The following is a 21,186-nucleotide window of genomic DNA, read 5'->3' as shown; positions in this document are numbered from 1 at the left end:
TTTAAGTTGTTTTTTTTTACTTATTCTCGTGCTCCATTCTCGCAGTCCGCCATTCTGGCAAACTCATGCCGAAATTTGCGCTCTCTTTTCGCTCAATCTATTTCGATAGGAACAATCGGTGCTTGGACGGCTCTTCTTCGTGTGCTTTTCAAATAAGCTAACAATTCTAATAAAATAGTCGAGCCGAGTGGACGTCCCGGTTTTTTTTCGAGCTAAAAAATAAAAAGGTTCGCATCAACGCGCTTAATTAACTAACAAAAACTTGAACTTATTAAATAAAATAAAGTGAGTTAATTCTTGTGAATTGACTGTTTAGCAAAAAGAGAACAGAAACAATTTTCTTTTTTTTTTTTGTTAAATCATGAGCATTTCGCAAATTATTGACAAAATCAAAGAGAAATTACAGCTGAGCGTAAGCCTTAAATAATGATTGGCGTTTTTCTTGTTGTTGTAAAGATTATCACAAGTTTTGCGCACAATTTCAACGTCATATATATATATATATATATATATATATAAGCATGTACATACATAGTTTTATTGGCACTCACACATACATACATGCAGCTCCCGACGTTTGCGTTGCTTTTTTTTCTCGCAATTCTAGCCGGCAGTAACAACGTCATGGCGGCATCGGCAACGCTTCAATCACTTGAGTATTTTTATAGGATTGAAAGTATTTTCACATTAGGCACATAATATTTTAATATTTGGTGTTGTACACAATTTCGTGCCATTTTTGCCACAAATCATAAAATTTTACAAATACAAAAGGTCAGAGAAGGGAAAGAGTCTGCAAGTCATTCAATTATTGCATTTCGCTTTGCGCCCATCTTCTACAATTTGATATATTTTGTGGTCCGCCATTTTTTTTTTGATCAGGTTTCGCCGTCTATACTTTTTGGAAAGGTATTGAAATGCTGGATCGAATTGATGTTTACACAAAATAAATATTTGCACAACTTGAAAAATGTACCTTGTAAAATGTACTTAAAAAAAAGTCCCACGTATTCCATTTTTTTTAAGTTGTGTTAAAAGGCTTACCACTTAAAAGCATTTGCGCAGCCATTTCTTGAGGTCATAATGAAAATGCACCTTAAAATCCACATACTATTGAAAGAGCTATTGGCTTTTGCAACGTGTATCAAAGCTATAGTACGCTCAATTGCTTAACGGAAATCGTAATTTTTATCTTAATCCCTTAGATGCCACAAATTCAGAAGCCCGCACCCGACTTCTCCGGCACCGCCGTGGTCAATGGCGCCTTCAAGGACATCAAGTTGAGCGACTATAAGGGCAAATATTTGGTGCTCTTCTTCTACCCACTTGACTTCACCTTTGTGTGCCCCACTGAGATTATTGCATTCTCTGATCATGCGGCCGAGTTCCGTAAGATCAATTGCGAATTGATTGGCTGCTCTACAGACAGCCAGTTCACCCATTTGGCCTGGATCAACACACCACGTAAACAGGGCGGCCTAGGTAACATGGACATTCCATTGTTGGCCGATAAGTCGATGAAGGTCGCTCGCGATTACGGTGTATTGGATGAGGCAACTGGCATTCCATTCCGCGGCCTCTTCATCATCGATGAGCAGCAGAATCTGCGTCAGATAACGATTAACGATTTGCCAGTCGGCCGCAGCGTGGAGGAGACACTACGTCTAGTGCAGGCCTTCCAGTACACCGATAAATACGGCGAGGTGTGCCCAGCCAACTGGAAGCCCGGCCAGAAGACCATGGTGGCCGATCCCACCAAGTCCAAGGAGTACTTTGCCAGCACATCCTAAGCTAAACATATATGTATGTATATATATATATATATATTCGCCCGATTTCGATGCGATTCCATTGAATGGAAGGACGAGAGAAAGAAGTCGTACTTGCATCAGGAGAGGCTGCTCACATACACACAAACAAGCACACACACCTATATATTATAACATAATGATAATCTAGCGCTAGTTCGCACTATATGTAGCAAGTACCCATTACCCCACCCCCTCCCCTACACACACATATATGTATACATGTAATTTAAGCAGAAAGTCTTAACAAGTTCTGTTTTACTTGCAACAATAAAGCCGCATTGAATCGTAATTAAACACGTGGGCCGCTGGCACGCATATCATTATTTTTTTTTATCTGCTCAGGTTTAGCCGCCATTGACTTGCTCAGCCGTGTCGACTTCGACTTTGCCTTATCTTTGCCTTCATGAAATAACTGAACGACGTCTGACTGTGATAACGATTATGGAAATCTTTTAGTTTCTTTCCGTTATAATCAACGTGCTGCACGTGTATAATTGACGCTAGTCTATTGGCCCACTGCCCAAGTGCAATTCCAGTTTTCTATTTCATTGTGTGTGTGCAGCAACAGCTGTGGGTGCAGTGCTGCCGCTTCCACTTCCCGCCAAGTTTAGCTTTTTCAAATTGAAATTTCAGATTTTATTTAAGAATTAATCCTATTCAAGTTTATTCAATATATGTATTTATATATACATATATGTATATAATGATGGTGTGCGAAACCTATAACTGATCTCTTCAATAAGATCGTTGTATATAATTACAAGCAATATTTATTTTATAGACATTTTTCATCTAAAGCTTGTCAGGTGTTGGCAACGCTGTCGCCCGGTGTCGCTTTGGTACCAGCATCAAAGCATGCGTCAGCAGACTTTAAAGATTGACTTTGTTCTTATTGTTGTTGTTACTATTGGGATTCTAGCTCATCACGCGTTGTGCCATTTAAGACAAGGTCTACGTCCCCGTCTCTTTGGCCAAACTCGTTTTTACATACACACACAGGCAAAGAGACAAGCACATGTATTCGCAAAGCTTCGAGTGCAGGCTGCTATCTCGGTAGAACCAACTAGAAACAAAAACCCTTTCAAATGTTCGCCGGTTGTGTTGCTTTTGTTAAATATACACATGCTTGTATCTCTATATGTATGTACGTATGTATCCGTGTATTTATGTACATATTTTACCAGAGCTATTGAAGCAGCAGCTGCTGGAAATATTTTGCTACTTTGTGTGTGTGTGTGTGTGTGTGTGTAAGTGTACCTCTCCATATATACATATTTATGAATATTCAATACTAAGGCGAAATCCCACTTTATACATACATATACATGGTCTGCATACATATACATACATGCGTAAGTACGTGTCTTGATCTACTCTAAGCTGAAAATCACAAATCACACATTTGCTGTATAGATTTTTTGCGATAGCGCCCCAAAAAATAATGAGACAATTTGTTAAACAATTATCTGGTTGCGGTGCGGCTGAATCATAGCAAACTTTTTTCCAATGTTTGTCTATGATCATTTTAATTTTATTTGCAAAATAAAAGCTAAAAAAAACCATCAGAATCATCATAATTACCAAAATGGCCGTTCGGTGCAAATTTCGCCGCAACAGCGAATTGAGGACGTTCCCAATGCTTTATATGGGGATTCTTAGAATGCTCTTAGAAAAATAAAAACAACAGTTATAACTGACGGCTGAATGCATTACATGAAATGATATTCCAATAACAGGTCAAAATACATGCACAAACACTCACAATTGTACATATACATACATAATACATAATGATAATGATAAAGCTGTTAAGTTTGCTGGGTAATATAAATTATTACTTTTCTTGCCGCAGTTTTATGGTTGCTTTGATACAATTATTACAATCATGTGTGTATATGTACAATGTATATGTATGTATGTACATATATGCAGCACATACTTATATAGTCAGGAACTGATAAGGGAAGGTAGTCAGTGTCGCGATAGACGCCATTAGAATACCGTGTGGAAAGGCGTGTATAAATATGTATGTATGTATGTATGTTAATATGTATATGCGAATGTATTCTGCCATTTTGAGTCCCTAATCTGCGTATCATTTCAATTAAATATGAGCATTTGTACACGTACATATGGTCACTTAACTATGCTCACGCCTTGACAAGATGTTAAATATCGTCAGCCGTGTGCTACCGCTCGATTTTATTGATAAGTCTAGCTAATTGATATAAATCAATCTAGATAACTATTTCTGTATAACACGCATTGGTGACGATGACAATGCTTTATTGTTTTGGCTTGTCTATTTCAATTGCGCCTAATCCCAATTTAATTACTCTAAATTGACTATTGATTGAGGTCCTTTGCGTGTGCCAACTAATTGGCAGTTGTCGCTGTTTTTCACACATTTTTTGTATCGGAAAATTAACAGCTTTTAATCAAGTCCAAGTTCGATTAGTTGATTATCGATAAGTGATAATGCCTGAAAGTGTGCAACACTTTTATTTACAATGACTAATTAATTGGCGAGCTGCCAACTTGACTTAAATACAGTTTGCAAAATGATGCATGAAACGTAGTTGATTTTTTGATCGATATGAATATACAGATTATTAGTAATCTTATTACTATTAGTTTTCTACTTTTATACTATTATATCAGATGTGTTTTCGATGGACCTGTGACTCACATCAGTTCGTTCTTTTCTATAAAAATGTACGCGGGAAAATTTAAATATCGGTCACTATGTGTAATTGATATTGCCGACATAACCAGCTGCTGGAAAACGTCTAACATTTTTTCTAACGGGTGGCAACGCTATTATTAACTTCTGAATTACTATGAAATAGACATAAAGGACTCAGTCGTTACCATCTTGAGGAGCAGCTTGCTTTTCTTTCTGTTTATATTATCTTGATATAACCCACACATATTTAATAGTTCAACCAAAATCCTCAAGACATATTCTTTCACGTCTCTCCACACGTGTCCGCACAGCTAATTCAAAATACTTGACTCAGAGATTGTGTACAGATAAATGTACCGGAATTAACTTAAGAGCGTAAACTTGTACGTTAAAAAAGAATGGATTGTTATTTAAAAATTATGTATTCATCATTTTATTTCGCGTTTTCTTATTGGAACATTCTTCTGTCTTGAATGAACGATGTTGGTATTTTTGTTGAAATGTACGTGAAACGTATTTTTTCTTTTATCATTTATCGCGACGGGGAAATAAAACAACTTTTACATATTTCAACTCCCCACACACACAAAAATAGTTTTAGATGTTGTTGGCTTGTCCTACTGCTCCGCATTTAGAAGAAGAAGCCAAGGATTTTGCCACCAAGATGTTTTCTTCTGGCCTCCTCGTGATCCATAATGCCGCCGGATGTGGTCAGAACGACATAGCCAAACTGGCGAGAGGGCAACAAATTGTTGGTCCACTTCTCAATATCGTTGATGGGCACATCAAAGCGTGGCGAAATGACGCCGCATTTGTTTAGACGTCCGGTTAGATTGACAACGATCTTGCCTGAGCGATGATCATCGACAATCTCAAATTCGCCGATATAGCCATGCTTCATCATCACAGTAAGGAACTTAATGATGACTTTGGAGCAGGGGCGCAAAAGCACCTGACGCTTGCCGCGCTTCTCGGCGTTGTTAATGCACTTCAGGGCATCGGCCAATACGTTCATACGCACCATGGCTGTAATTAAAAACAAATTAGTTTCCTCTTTACACAAAAATTGGAAGGAAAAAAAAAAAAAAAAGAAAACACGTGCAAGTACGGCGCCTTAAAAATATGTCGTGTGTGTCAAAGTCTCCTCTCTATCCCCCATCAACTGTTCACTTAAGTGTGAGCAGGGTTTGCAGCATTGCATTGAGAACTGGATTTCTGGCCATGTAAACAACAATGCAAAATTTTGACAATTTACTTGCACATTTTTCTCGTGCTACCGGCAGCATTTATCTGCGGTTCTCTTTGGCGTTTGCCGTTGCACTACAACATCCTAGTTACCGTTATAGTAGTAGTAGTAGTACTAACGAGAACAACAACAGCACAGCTGATGCTGTCAAACATTACCGCTAAAGGCGGCCTTGTGTACATTTCTTCACAAAACAGAAAAAAATATATTAAAAAAATTGTTCTGCATTTTGCTTAGCATTGTTTTCATATGCACTGATAATAGGTTCAAATTTGAACATCTAGCCAACCTATGGCCGTGTACTGACGCTGTCAACACATATTTTAACTTTCGTTTCATACACAATAAAAAAAATGTAAATGTTCGAGGTTTTAGCGCATAATTTTCAAGGCGCACGCACAAAATCCATAGCGTATATTAACCAAGCGATAATCTTGCAATATTTGCTGTGTTTCTAACAAGAATTTTGGTAAAATTTCACGTAGATTACCTAAGATTTAATTTTGTGGTTTTTCAACACAAATTTACACGACCGCGAACGTATCGGAAAAGAGGAAGTCCATCTTGCCGCATTTGACAGCTGCAGCTGTCAGTGGTGGGAACACACGCACGGTTGCTAATAACGCAGGAGTGCTTTGACTAAAATGTACGCATTAGACAATACTGATTTCGATTATGGTATTTACCAACACTTCAGCTGCAATAACAATATGTCGAAACAGTGAATATTTATGCTTATTTAAAATATAACTATAACAATTTATTTATATTTTTATAGGTTTGGTCTTATAATACCAGGACAGCAGAAGAAGCAACCGGAAAGGCCGCCACGGCCACCAACCAAGCCTTCAATCTTCGAAGAGAGCAGCAACAGTTCAGTTAGTGATCATGATACAAGTGGTCCACAAAAGCGGCCCACCGGCAAAGCTGGTGTGGTCAGTGGACCCAGTTTGATGGAGCGTCGTGTGGCAAGAAATATGCAGGAAAAGGCCTTGGCCGAGGACCCAACTATATTTCAGTATGACGAGCTATACGATGATATGGACAACAAACGCGAGGAAGCCAAAGAAACGAAAAAGTTGGAGCCACGCAAAGCCAAATATATTGGCCGCCTGCTTGAACATGCTGAACGTCGTAAGCTGGAGAACGAACTGCGCATTGAGCGACAAGTGCAAAAGGATCGCGAAGCCGAAGGCGAAATGTTTAAGGACAAGGATACATATGTGACCGCAGCATATCGTAAAAAACTCGAATCCATACGACAGTTGCAGGAGCAGGATGCACGCGATGAGTATTTAGAAGCCATTGGCGATGTGACTAAACAAAAGGATCTCGATGGTTTCTACAGACATCTATATGAACAAAAATTGGGTACACAACAGACAGTGATTAAGCCAAAAACGGCTCCCAGCACAGAAGATGTGGCCTATAAGCCAATCAAGCGTGAAGGACAATTAACCAGTTCAACTAAACAGCGTAGCTATAGAAGACAACGTTCCTCGCTGGAGGAGGAGGATGATGATAAGACTGCTGCAACAACTACTCCCACAGCTGACAGCAAATCCGGAACAGCGAAAGCTCATTTATCTAACAATATAGATGCTGATTCAGACTTTAGCATTGACGAATCCAGCGATGATGATGAGCAGGCGACAACGAAGCCAACCAGCAACAAGGATAAAGCCCAGCCAGAGACAGACACCACAGACAAGGATAAACAACCTACTTTAGAAACTGAGTCCAAGCAGCAACATCAGCAGCCACAACTACAGCCTATTGAGCATAGCGACGACAGTGCCATTAAGGAGGAAAATGTTGTGACAGTTGCCAAAAAGCCCATTGATCGCAGCTACATTTGGCGAAAGCGAACTGTAGGTGATGCATTTGATGCAGCGCTAACACGCTATCATGACCGTAAACTGGCCAGACGTGCTTGATGTCTGATGCCTGATCCTATAATTTAGTAGGTCACATAAGTCAGCATTTTCAGCTGCTTCTAAAACTTGCTTATTATATTAATTTTAAACAAAACATACATTTTTACTTGTGTGTATGTATGCATAAAAATGTGTTTGCGCATTGTGTAAATATTTTGCATAGCTGTGAAAAGACTAGAAAGAGGACAACGTAACAGTGAACACTCGCTACATGCAACAGCTCGCCAAATGTTAGTCATCATTTCAAAAATACAAAATATAGAGTACATTTTCTAGTTAAGCAATACGCATTTTATGTTTAAATAATAGTATTGTAATCTAAAATGAAATTCAAATATAAATAAATAATGAACTTAAACATTATTGCTTTAAAAAGCTTTTACTGTACTCCATTTACTCCAAGTTGCCGTTCGTATTTTTGTCCTTTTTTTCAATTTTACTTTTGCTTAGCCGCAAATGCCGCAAATCCCTTTTATAAATAGGTGTGTCCGCCATAAAAGTGAAAGCCGGCAACGCTGACATGCTTGGGCGCCATTTTTGTTGCAGCGCATTGCAGGCGTACATATAAAACATATACATACATACCCATATACATATAAATATTTATGTATATATAACCTGCAACCAGGACTAAAACGTGCTGTTGTCAGTACCATTTCCTTACTTTTGATGCTGTCAACCTGCCCGCGTCGTCGCCCAGCGCCTTGTCAGCGAAATTAATAGCGAAATCCATTTTCTATTTGGCAAAGCTGACTACTGTCCCCATCTCGGTCTGTCGTACAGCTGCATTCTGGCCACCAGACGTCTTACATACATATGCGCTCTGTTTTATTCATGCTGCTGTTGCCTCCACTCTCTCTGCCGTTTTGCTAGTTTCCTTATCCGCTTTTTGCTGTTGCTGCTGCCCCTCAAGCAGATGGTTGTGGCTTCCTGCAGGTGGCTCGGCTTTGATTGTGTCATCAATCACAAGTTGCGGTTGTTTTGTTTACGCTAAGAGCTGTACTACATTTTAGGCAAATTAATAGACATGTGAACTGCAGCGCACTGTACTTAGGTTAGAGTGAGAAAGGGCTATGCCAGACCAACCAGAACAATTCTGCATCTCACTCTGCATCGTGCAAGCGATCGCGACTTAAGGCTTTGTCTCCTTCGTTCTCTTGGTTTTGACACACATTTAAAAGGAACCAAATTAAAGAGCTGTTGAAAAAAATTAGAAATGCATAGGCACAGGCACACAGAATGTGTGTAGGGACGTGTGAAAATAGCTTACAGCTGTACATGTATGTGTATGTATGTAACAAATAGTGACAAACTGTCAGCAGGGTATACCATATTCGACATTCTGTTTTTTCGAGTAGCACACAATACAGTTTCTTATTTTTTGCGCTTTTTAAATGGAATACATATGTATGTACATATGAACATATGTATATACATGCATACTTACGTGTACGGATAAACTATTACCAGTACAGTGTATATGACCACGTTGTATGGTTAGTAAGATGACCCAATTGTCTCAATATGTTGTACCAACAGCAGCAGCTCGTGCCCAATGCGCCCTAATCAATTTGTGATCATAATTACGTGGCTTTGGTTTTGGTCATCCGCCTTTTGGCCTCTGGCGCAATTCACGAATCGAACAATTTCAATCTGGGCAGAGCGTCCACATGGCAAACAATGCAGCGTATGGGCTCCATCTAGAGCCAGTGCACTAAACCAGAGCAAAGGCTTAAAGATGTGATCATTCACGTGTAAATTCAATTATCAAAATTTTCAATCCCTCCTCCCAGCGGCTGTGGTCACTCGACTCCTGGGGCCTACTCTGTGTGCGTGTGTGCATGCACTTAGAGAAAAGCTTCGTACCTTGTGAAGAGAAATATTTACTACAAAAGTTGCTACAAATTTTTTATATTAAAAATAAATTATTGAGGCAAGCAAAATTATAATAATAATAACAATAATATAAATATTATGTTATTAAAATTAACAAATAATATTTGATTCGTTTCAAGTTTGACGGGAACTGATTCCGATCTCGATCACTGCTAAGTGCAGTAAAATAACAAAGCTAAGTTTTTAGCAGATCTGGCAATATTATTTTGTTAACGAAGTAAATACAAAATAGATTGCGCACTTTTCGTTAAGTGTTTTGGCTTGCCTTTGCGTGTGTATGTGCGCGCCTGTGCTGGTGATTTATATATGTGAAGCAGACGCAGTCCAAGGCACAGAAGCAGGCGCGTCCAAAATACCGCTGCAATGGACAGCAGCAGCCGTGTAATGAAAAACTGCGCATGGCCCGAAAGATGTGCAAGGGTTGCCCATAGGGGCAAACGTTGGGTATGGGCGAAACTGCCTGTCGCCAAGGCAGAATGACAAGCACACACACACACCCATGCACACGTCGTATCTTCACCGCATCTCTTTGTGTGTACTAGTGTGTGCGGGGGTTGCCTAATAAGCAGGAAATTAAAATGTTATATGCATTGCCATTGCCCCATGGCTGCGCTTCGTCTTTGGACTGGCATTGTCAACTTGGCGGCTGCGGCTGCCTCCATTGTGCCACCACGCCCACAGATCGTCGCCCACCGCCCACCGCCTTGAAGTATGCATTATTTTTACGTGTCAGTGCGCATTTTTGGCATAATTGAAGCACAAACTGCGCTCTGACTGCCTCACTGCCTGTTCTGTGGCTGCGGCTGCTGAAGGTCGCCCAACCGACATGACATTGCGTATACGCCAGAACCGGGCAAAACGGTGTGTGAGTTCTGAGGGAGGGGGGCAGGACTCGTTGCATCCAAAATTTTTGCTGCTTCAAGTTTTGGTCGACAGTTGCGCATTAAGCCAAAACCGTTCTGCCAAACTGTTCGCCAATACCAACAATAACAACAACAATATCATACGAAATGCAAAGACCAAAGGTTGTGGTTGCCCCCACCTATTCAAACGATTCTTTTTGGGTGATAATTTTGAATACTATACAAAGACCAAAGTGCAATGGGGAGTTTTGTAAACTGTTATTTGCCTATCGACAGTTATATTCCAAAATAATTGAATTAAATTCCTTAGGCAAGCGTAATGAAATTCATAAAAATAGTAATAATAATAATATCGTTCTAGAAAAGAAAATGTAGTTTATGAGGAACTGCATAAAGTTCAAAGCAATATATAATTCGTCTAGATGTGTACTGGGTATCATACATTCAACCAGCCACGACGCTTATTTGTTTTAAATGAGTTTCTTCTGCTTTAGCTGCAATTTTTGGCTTCAGCTTCAGCGAATTCAGCAAACCCCACCCCGCCCGAATTCTGGCACTCTTACGCATGGGCGTGTCGACCGCCCCCTTTTTCGTGTTCCATTACGTTGACCCTGCTGCATTGTGGGAGAGCTCGCGTACTGTGCAAAACCTAATTAAAAGTGCTTTATTATGCAATTAATGTCAAGATAATATCGCATTCGCATTGTGCTGCACTGCACCAGCCACAAAGGAGCAAGTGTCAAAGTGGGAGATAAAGAGAGAGAAAGGAGAGAGAAGAGCATGAAATAAGAGCAGATACATACATACATACATACATGATCTCTTGACACAGAACGAAATTAAATATGCCTGAACGTGCAGGAGCATGCACACATCAGCACAACTGTTGAATAAAGTATTTTTAAAATTGATTATTGTTTGTTAAAATTAATGTCTAATGAAATATACAAATATTACATATTATTTCAGTACAATATTACATTTTATTCATTTTTCGTGCTTGTGATTTTCGTTAAGCATGTCATGTCGTAATACTCTCATCTTTATGCAAACTATCGCTCAAAGTTTGGGTTCCATTTTTGCCGCTTCTCTTTCGCTCTCCTCCAAACGCGCTCTACTACATTATTGATAATTATTTCGCATAAGTTTCGTGTGAAAAGCAAGAATGTAGTAAAAATTGCCATTTTATATATGTAACCGGCTATTGCACAGTCCGTTCATCAACAAAATTGTTTTGGGGCTGGGTGGGTGTTTAGCTGGCTTTTGGCTCTGGGCTCGAGCTCTTTTTGCTTTTGGCCTGATTTATGTGAATTTTCTGTTTTGTCCCAAAAATGCGATCAGCTTTGCTGTTGTTGTTACAATTTGCGTCTTCGCCTTTTGCTTCATTGAGAGACACAAGCGAGAAGGAAATAGACAGAGTGGACTGAGCTGTTTGTACTTGTTCCTCTACAATTTTCAGACAGACACACACACACATACACATGCATACAAAATATAGAGTGTGTGCCTATGTGTTGCTTTCATACTTCCTCTTGCTTCCATTGCTACTCACACACACATTAAATACTGTGTTGTTGTTGGCATTTTTGTTGATACGATAAAACGCAAAGTATGCTAATTTATTACTGTTGATTTTAATAACTATGCTAAACTTTATTGAGTCTGTGTGTTTGAGAGAGACAGGTTGTGTGTGTCTGTGCAGCTGAACTGTTACTTGGCATTTGGTAAATTTTGTGTTGCTTTTATGGTTGGCAGCATAACTACTTTTAATTTTAGTCTGTGCCCTTTTAGGCGTTGCCACATTACTAATTGCATCCCAGGGTGTTATTTGCGATCACACTATCAACGATAACTGATTCAACTTCACCCAAAGTGTAGCTTTAGTATGTCATGTGTAATTTCTGTAAGTGAAAAAAAAATTAATAGAGATAAGTCTGCGAGAAAGTTTTATCTCTTTCTATTTCACTTTATATCAGAAGCACATGCTGCTGGAGCTGCCATTCTGAATGGCATATTCATAATTACAATTGTAATTAGCTTGTATTCATTGGATTCATTAGGGCTATTCCCACATTTTGGTTTGCAGTTGCAATTGCCTTAATTGGCAGCAAACAGCAGTTGGAATATCCCCACTACTACTCCTTCCCCCTTTCATTTTCATAACTATTCTTATTCGCCTTCCTCTTAATAATGCGAATAATTTGTACGAAATTCCCACTCAGTTAAAACTTTGGCATCCGCTGTCCGCAATTGCAAACAGATTTCAATGTAAATTCAGCTGAATTTCGAAACAATTTTCTCTGTGTATCAAAATTTGACCATAAATTGATATGCATTAAGCTGAGATGTTCAGTTCAATAGAACTGCTCACTCAAATGAACGACTTTCTCAGTGTTGAACAAATCATAAGTCGATGAATGTCGTTTATAGGTAAGGAAGCACGTTGTTCAATGTCGTTTTATTGAGCTGTTCAATGGAGAGCAAATTAAAGTTGAACTTGTAGATAAAATGAGCCATCATGAACGAAAAGAACATTAGAACTTATTCACCTGATTTGCCAACACTAATTCGAGTTAAAAAAGTTATCCCAAAGAAGGGGGAGGAGGCGAGGCATTGGGCGTTGCCTGAAATGCAATTGAAATTGAATTGAAATAAATTTACCATTCCTCATTCTCCACATTTGCCCCATTCGCCATTTCCCATTATTGTGTTTTGTGTTATTATTTCGGCTCGCTTTATTCGCACAATTTGAATTTGTGCAATTTATTTACTTTGACTCTTCAACTTTTCGGACAGCCACTCGAATTACACAAATTTGTTTCAATTGCTTTCGCATTATGTTTCTTATTGTTGTTGTTGCCTCCAAATCCACGACAAAACAAAAAAGAACTAAACAAAACGAAATTTTTGCATTTGGGAATTGTATTTTATTGAACACAGTTGATTGCATTTACACACACACACGCACACTCACCGAAAATAAGTGTTTAGCATAGAAAACGATGTTTACTCAATCATCATCATCGGGTAACTCGAGGGTGAGGCACCCTGTGCTGGATGATCGCTATGCTAATCAGTTTCCATTTAAGTATGCTATATAAATTTATAAAAACTTATTTCCATCAATTGATTTTAGATATTTCAAAAACTTTTGCTGGAATGGAAACTTAAATGCTAATTACTTATCGTGTATCGGTCTTATATGACGCATGCAAGTATGTGCCTGTGCCTGTGCCTGTACTCAGCTTTGCCCAGAAAAGTACGCTTTCTTTGAATATAATTTTGTTGTTCATTATTTATGTATAAATTTCACATATTTACAAATTGTATTGCGCTTGACCTGGCCTGTAGCTGTGTTAAGGATGTGGTCAACGATGTTATAATTTTTATATAAATTTTATATTTTATAAAAATTTGACTCAAAAAATTAGTTTTAAAAAAATGCGATGTTATGGTGAATGTCTTTGCTGGTGTGTGTCTAAATAACATAACATTAAATAATATTTCGTTAATGGCACAACTGTTAAGTATTTCGTTAACTTTAAACGAATTCGTTAAGTGTGGAGCTGATAGCACTTGACAATCCACATCAATTGCCCAAGTTTTCAACCAATTCCGATTTTATAGTAAGTGTATTGTGTCCCAAAAGCCTGGTCGCAAACCATAAAAAAGGTATAATTAAAGCACAGACAATAATCGCATAGATTTGTAGCTTAAGAGAGCATTTCAAGAGAGTGCTTTATGAAAGCTCGTTTAATGATGCGCTTATGGGTACGTTAGCTGAGCAATTACTGTAGCCTGTTTTTGGGCGCGCTTTCCTTCTCAGTTGGCCACGGGATGTCGTCCAGCAAGGACAACCAAGCCGTGGGCGCTGCCCTCGTTGGCTGTCAATTGGCCAGTTCTATTTGTTTTTGTTGTTGTAGTCGCTGCTGCCTCTGCTGCTGCTCGTGCGTTTGTTATTGTTGTTGCACATCTGATTCCTGTTGTCGTAGTCATCACCGTTGTTGTTGTTGTTTTTGTTGACGACCAGCAACATCGCGGTTTTTGTTATTGTTGTTAATGCGTGAAAAGTGTTTGCTGCCTAAAAAAAAGAAAACAAATGGCATTTACAGTTACTTTGCCTGTGGCGCCCTGTGATATTTGTGTAGCAGAATTTAAAAGCAAATTAAAGTAAAAAATACACCATTCAAACAAATTTACATACATACAAACATACATACATATATAGGAAGCAAGTGCGATATAAAGTGAAAATCAAAGGTAATTAATAGTAAAAAGAGTTAGAAAAATCTTTAAAAGTTAAGAAACAAAATCACTTTCAATAACAAAATAAAAATAATATATTTATTTAAATTAAAAAACTCTGAAAATTCAGTATATAAAAGCTATACATACAAACAGGCATATGCATATACATATGTATGTATGTATAAAACGCAAGCAACTTGCAGTTTCCGCTATGTAACTGCTCAAGCGTGAGTGTGTGTATGTGTTAATGTTGGTTTGTTCTTTGCTTCCGCCAACATGCTCCAATTTTGTGTTATCTGCTGTTGCTTCTTCTTCTTCTTCTATCACTTTTGATTGCTTTGACTTTCGCTACTTTTTTGTGCCGTCTCCAACTTTCGCTTTTAAATAGCTGTATGTGTGTCAGTGTATGTGAACTGTAAAATGTATTGGCATATTAGCTAGAACCGTCTGACGTGACCAACATTCATTTTAGCAGCCAATTGGACCAACTGTCCGAAAAAATCAGGTCACTTGCCTCTGCACAAGCCAAAGAACTAACCCCATCCCCAACAGTGTCCGCGGCTTGTAAATAAATCAACTAGATAAGTGGTATTTATGCAATACATACATAAACAAACACACACATATAAGTGTGTATGCATATGCACACACACAATATATTGTCACACTTGCACAGTGGAATGACCTCGTACTAGGTTAATGAAAAAACCCTTGTGGTTGTTGCTGCAAAAAGTTCTGCAGCTACTTGCCAAAATGGCCGTCATCTTTCCCTCTCGCTGTTCTCGCTCATTTGGACTTTTGCTCTCCTAGTGTTTGAATGTGTGTGTAAATGCTTATTCAATTATAATGCATTTATGTTGCTGCATAATTAAAACAAAATGCCGCCACCTTGCAAATTTTGGCAGTTAAGTGCAAAACGGGGCCACTTGTCGGCTGGAGTGGCCTCCAGTCACCTCACACCATCCCAAACACCCCTCCTTACCCCTCTTGAAAATGTGCCGTATTAGGCTAATGGGCACTTTGTGAGAAGCAGAGCAAGAAGATTATGAGCAGATGATGTCAGCTGTAAATGGCCCAGCTTAGCTCTTTTTCCAACACAAATACACACGCACCCATATGTACATATGTGTGTATGTATATTAGCTGACTGGCATGTACGTATATAACAGTGGCCGGCGTGCATTGCCAAGCTCTGCAAACTATGATCTGTTATAAAGTCATATAACAACAACAGCAGTAGGACGATTGCTAGCTATTCATCACATAGCTGGCAGCTATGTAACAAGTACAATTGCTTATTCCAATTGGAAATGTACGTACTGCAAGTAAGAGTGATACAAATTTGTTAGTTTCCCAATCAGATTAAAATTTTACTTGGAAATAAATGACAAGCAATTAAGCAATACCCCAGGTCAGAGATATGTAAGTATTCATCAAGATGATGAAGATGAATATAAAGTGAAGATGGAGGCAAGTGGTGGATGGCTTAGCTTCTTGTGGCCAATGTGAAATGTGAAATAATAATTTTGTTGTTTGTTGGCTGCTGTCCGTTGACGGATGTTTGGCCTTTGAAGTGGAAATGCTGCAGCTCTGGTTACAAATTCAATCAAAAAACTGTCAACTGTCAGCTGACAAGTGTTGGTAGTGGGGAGGGGCTGTAAAGAAATGGAAATAGAAATGGACAGCGACACCTGCCGCACACAATTATTGCCGATGATATGAGCTGGCAAGGCATGATAGCGTCTTCCTCCACTAGAGTGGGTGGGGCAGCTCTATCTGTAAGACGATGCTAGATGAAAGTGTTGACGTTGACGTCGTCGTTGTCGCCTGTCACACGTTTCATTTTCATTGTGGCCATCTTTAGCTTTGTCTTTATCGCTGTCTTCGTTGTGGACCTGCCCACTCATTGTTTTTCCATGAAAAGTTTTGTATAAAGGAAGGAAAGGAAAACTGGGCCAAGTAGAGCTCAGCGCGTGCTTAAGGGGCTGTACCTTTGGGCGCAGTGTCCAAAGATCTCTCCCGATAGACCTTAAAATGAGTATACGTACAAAATAAACCAATCAAAAGCTGTTAAGATGGGGATGTTGTGTCAGGAGAATGAATTGTCTTAGAGAATAGGAAAAAGGAGTCTAGGGACTGCAGTACCTGTTAGAGAGAGGAAAATAGAAAATTGAATAGGAGATGCTGCTTAGAAAGAATAAAAGAACAAAGTAAAAGTTTATCGACTAAATTTAAAGAGACTAAAAATAAACAATCGCAAATCGATAGTGGGGGAAGGATGGAGAAGGTGTGCACAATGTAAATGGAACAATACCAGGTAAAAGAAATGTGGTAGAAGAAGGAGTTAAGGAAGTATAGTTATCAACTGATAGTCTGACAGAGGTAGGACAGCCCAGAAGAAGATGCTTTAGCTTGGATAAAGAATATAGAGCAAGCCTTGGAAGTGAAGGGGTCGCACCAAGGATTCATTCACAGAGTAGAGTAGAGTAGAGTGGGCAAGAGTTGCAAAAATATCGCTTCTTTAGAAGGAAAAATATCGCTTCAATAGAAAGGAAAAAAAGGAAGGTACAACCAAGGATAAATGAAAAGAGAGCTGAATAAATTTCAGCAATTGCTGAAGAGATGAATAGCGAAGCAACAGAGTCAAGCTAAGCTCGTTGTACACTTCTCCTTCTGCTCCTATTATCTCTTATTATACTTTCCTTACTTTCCTTTCAGCTTTCATTCAATAGTGGAAATATGCACTGCGAGCACCAGCAGTAGCTGCTGAACGAACTGGCAATTGCTTTCACTGGCTACCTGGCTCACAAGTTACCTGGTTACAGATACAATGGACGGGACACCGTTGTCGCTGACATTCACCAGCCTCGCGCTGTTGCTGCTGCTGCTGCTGATGTTCGTGCTGCTGGGATGCCATTGCTTGGGTCCACGTGCCGCCAGCTGGATGCGTATACGATCCAGTAAGGAGGAGAAAATCGGACTGTCCAATCACAAGCACAAGCTCTTTCATCCCAATGGCTATATGGCAAGTGTAAGTAGCACCTGTCGAGTCGAGATCGAGGTTGAGTGTTCTAATTATCCTCCTCACTCCTGCGCAGATCCAATCCGGCTCGGAGTTTTTGCTGAGCACTAGCGGCAGCTTCAAGCGCTTCGATACCATTGACAAGGACGATCACAATCGGTCACAGCAGCAACTGCAGCAGCTCCAACTGCAACAGCAGCAGCAGCTGCTAAACAATGCAGTAGATTCGACGACTCCCTTGTGGAATCTGCCTCAGGCGGATGTTTGTATTCCTCCACAGCCGTTGCGTCCAGCACCCGCTCCGAATAGTGCCGGACCCAGCAGCAAGACCGTTACCTTCTCCTTCAGCCAGCTCAATGAGGCATCAGAGGCACGATCCAGTTCGCAGCGCTCCCCTCTGCGCACAGCGGCTGCAGGTGCTGCGTTGCCACAACCGTTGGAGGCGCCTCCAGCACCGAGACTAACGACGTCTGCATCCGTGACGCTGTCTGCGACGGCCATACCTCGACCCATTGCCAAGCGGCAGATCTCTCTGCAGCAGGGAATTAACCGCAGCACGGAAGCAACGCATGTTCAAAATCCCGTGGAGTCCAAGGTGGAGCGTCGTCCACCTGCGTTAAAACGTCGCAACTCCAGCACAAATCCCTTTCTATGCGAGTCCACAGAGCAACTGCCTCCGAGTCAGCTTGATCTTCATTTCAATCCTCAGCCTCAGCCTGAGTCCCAGCCCTCACCTCAGCTTCAATCTCAGCCTAAGGTCGAGTCAACGCCTGCCCCTGTTTCCAATGGCAATCCCTTTGTGCACGAAGGTCAAAGCCTTTCTAGCCGTCTGCTGAAGCTGCACAACACCAACAATCCCTTCACGGGTCTAACGCAGCGGGTGAAGGGGCCACATATGCTGCAGAAGACCATCTCGGAGGATTATTTATTTCGAAAGTTGCCCAATGGCCACGGCCTGAACCTTGGCAATGGGTTGAGCAATGGATACGGCAACGGATTGAGCAATGGCAATGGCAACGGCAATGGCAACTCCACCTGGTGCTTTGGGCGTTCGCTACTGCGACAGGAATCGAGCATTAGCTTGGGTCTAGGCAGGCGCAACAGCTCGCAAGTGTCGCTAGATGGCTCCATCGATGGCATGCAACTGGAGCATGCAATCTCCTGTGAGTCGGTCAATTCGGATGCGTCTTCCTTATGTTTGGATCAGCTTGATCAGCCCTACACACAAATCACAGGCTATCTTTGCGTCGGCCTTCAATACGAAAAGTAAGTGACTAATGCCCAATGGGTTATCCTTGAAATTAAACTCTTTCTGGCTGTTCAGGCACAGCGAGGACCAGTTAGAGCTGACGGTCAGTGTGCTCGAGGCCAAGGGACTTATTTGTCCGCTTAGCATGGGCCTGGATTCGCTGGACACATTTGTGCGCATCTACCTGGTGCCCGATCACGCGGGTGGCATGCAGACCAAGGTGAGCAGCAGACAGGCATTAGAGGCATTAGAGTAGTCCTACCCTGGGATACATTTCAATCCCCTCTGATCCTTACTTGACAGGTGGTCCGTTCGACGCTGACGCCCGCATACAATGAGAGCTTCAACTTTCGATTGAAGCGACAAGCGGGCAGGCACTCACTTTGGTTCCATTTGTATCACAACGGGCCCGCCCACACGCTGATCGGGGAGGCGGAGATGGAGATTGGCGAGATGGCTAGACCGATTACCACATGGATTCCGCTCTCTGATTCACGCAAATGCAACGCTCGCTGGGGAGAGTTGATGTTCTCGCTGAGCTATCTGCCCACAGCGGAGCGTTTAACCATAGTCGTGGTCAAGGCGCGCAATCTAAAGCTCGAGCTGGACAACGGATCACCGGAGCAGACCGCACTGCAACACGTCTTTGTGAAGGTGAGTGAAACGGCCCCTGCGCTAAGATTGCTAACCAAGGCTCGTCCGGTTGTCTAGGTCTATCTGATGAACAATGACAAGAAGGTGCTGAAGAAGCGCACGTCGCTAAAGCGCAAGGATCGCTGTCCCATCTTCAACGAATCGATGATCTTCAGTGTGCCGCCCCAGGGCCTGACCACAGTTCAGTTGCGTCTTACCGTCTTCGGTGTTACGGACAATGGGGCTATTGTTCCTTTGGGTCATGTCATTGCCGGTAGCTGTGCCGTAGGCAAGGGTCTGCGTCATTGGCATCAGATGCTCTCATCCTTGCGCAAGCCCGTGGCCATGTGGCATGTGCTACGACGTGCCGCCAATCAGCCGATCTTTATTGGAGGCGCTGAGGCTGTGGTGGCTGCCATGCAGAGCACGCTTCAAAGGGCGAGCGCTAAACGCAATAGTATCGTCTAAGCGAGGAAGGGAGAGCCAGCAGCCGCCGAAATGACTAAAGAGAAGACAGGAAAGATGCATAGCAGTTGCGAAAGAAATGCAAAGAGGAGGCGGCAAACGGAAGCTGTTAGAAGACGGATGCGGAAAGAGAATTGGTAGAGGAAACGAAAGTGAAGTGACAGAGAAGACGGAGGGCAGGCGATGAAGGAAACTGGATCAATAATTCACGAAAATAATGGAGCCCAACCCATAGCAATAGTTGATGTGAAGTGGAGTATCAACTAGATAAATAACTAATGTCTCAACTGTAGCATGGACTGGAGTAATGGCAGAACTGACGCACGGACTCAAGATGGCTCTCTAGCCATCTAGAGGTACGGTTGTAACTAATGCAGAATTTGGAGCAAGGCCTGGATTGGATCCATATACTCAAAACAGAGCTCGAGTAGGAAGGAAACACAAAGTAAAGAAGCACTTTAAGATGTGAGATGCTCTCCACAATGCATCACAGCCCGCCATGAGAGTCCAGTCCAACAGTTACCTAGCCTAACCCTATACCTTACCTTAAGTTCCTACCCACTATCCCAGGCGTACTGAAGTGTCTCCCCGGATTCTACCTGCCGTCAAAAGAACAACCCTCTACATTGCATTTACTAACTTTAGCGCTGAGCATTTTTTTTACTTTTTTACAGAGGATTTCCTAGAACATATTCGGCATAGGGCAATTAGACTTTAGGCATTACCTATTACATAGGGCATACTACATATAGATGCGTATTACCAGATACCACAAACTACAACTTTAGCAACCAAAAATCAAATACCTAAACTAAACCAGCACCAAAGGACAAATCGAGCCTAAATTAACTAAATCACACATTCATATACATATATATCTATATCTATATATACACTATATACCGAAAGACTATAGTCGTCTTTATGCACAATATACTTAAACTGAATTCTTCATGCACCCATTGTTATCAAGCATTTATACTAAATAGCGATATTGATAATTATCGTTCAGCAACGAAAATACAAAATGAAAAAGAAGAGAAAAACGAAGAAATTTAATATAAAAGAATATTTAATCTTCGGCAAGCCGAAGATGCAATACCCTTGCAATACTAGAAGAAGTAAACTAA

The 21,186-nt window shown here is 40.9% G+C and overlaps 4 protein-coding genes across 6 annotated transcripts; 3 read left to right on the top strand and 1 right to left on the bottom strand.

Annotated features, from left to right (window-relative positions):
• The first annotated feature begins 130 nt into the window (after positions 1–130).
• On the top strand, positions 131–2,097 carry LOC111597231 (peroxiredoxin 1). Of its 2 annotated transcripts, none has more exons than XM_023311863.1 (2): positions 131–227; positions 1,206–2,097. In XM_023311863.1, exon 2 carries the CDS (start codon positions 1,206–1,208, stop codon positions 1,788–1,790), a length of 585 nt encoding a protein of 194 aa, XP_023167631.1. In that variant the 5' UTR covers positions 131–227; the 3' UTR covers positions 1,791–2,097. The 2 variants fall into 2 exon arrangements, with proteins under 2 accessions (XP_023167631.1, XP_023167709.1); XM_023311941.2 differs by having other exon boundaries at positions 151–285.
• A 2,809-nt stretch (positions 2,098–4,906) lies between these two features.
• Positions 4,907–6,307, bottom strand: LOC111604955 (40S ribosomal protein S15Aa). The gene is made up of 2 exons (XM_023323236.2): positions 6,234–6,307; positions 4,907–5,523 (listed from the first exon to the last, which is right to left on the bottom strand). Exon 2 carries the CDS (start codon positions 5,519–5,521, stop codon positions 5,129–5,131), a length of 393 nt encoding a protein of 130 aa, XP_023179004.1. The 5' UTR covers positions 5,522–5,523; positions 6,234–6,307; the 3' UTR covers positions 4,907–5,128.
• LOC111604942 (nuclear speckle splicing regulatory protein 1) lies at positions 6,308–7,786 on the top strand. 2 transcript variants are annotated; one of them, XM_023323223.2, is made up of 2 exons: positions 6,308–6,389; positions 6,522–7,786. In XM_023323223.2, coding segments are annotated over exons 1-2 (1,161 nt in total). In that variant the 5' UTR covers positions 6,308–6,387; the 3' UTR covers positions 7,681–7,786. The 2 variants fall into 2 exon arrangements, with proteins under 2 accessions (XP_023178991.2, XP_023178983.2); XM_023323215.2 differs by lacking the exon at positions 6,308–6,389 and adding an exon at positions 6,408–6,464.
• A 6,578-nt stretch (positions 7,787–14,364) lies between these two features.
• On the top strand, positions 14,365–21,101 carry LOC111601962. The gene is made up of 6 exons (XM_023318873.2): positions 14,365–14,699; positions 17,406–17,718; positions 17,786–18,975; positions 19,034–19,178; positions 19,262–19,612; positions 19,670–21,101. The coding sequence occupies exons 2-6, from the start codon at positions 17,518–17,520 to the stop codon at positions 20,057–20,059; spliced, it is 2,277 nt and encodes a 758-aa protein (XP_023174641.2). The 5' UTR covers positions 14,365–14,699; positions 17,406–17,517; the 3' UTR covers positions 20,060–21,101.
• The last annotated feature ends 85 nt before the right edge of the window (positions 21,102–21,186 follow it).

The sequence above is a fragment of the Drosophila hydei genome, unplaced genomic scaffold, assembly GCF_003285905.1.
Source record: "Drosophila hydei strain 15085-1641.00,03,60 unplaced genomic scaffold, DhydRS2 tig00000296-arrow-arrow-pilon, whole genome shotgun sequence".
Lineage (NCBI taxonomy): Eukaryota > Metazoa > Arthropoda > Insecta > Diptera > Drosophilidae > Drosophila > Drosophila hydei.
Note: the sequence above shows the minus strand (reverse complement) of the source record. Positions and strands in the feature narration are given on the sequence as shown.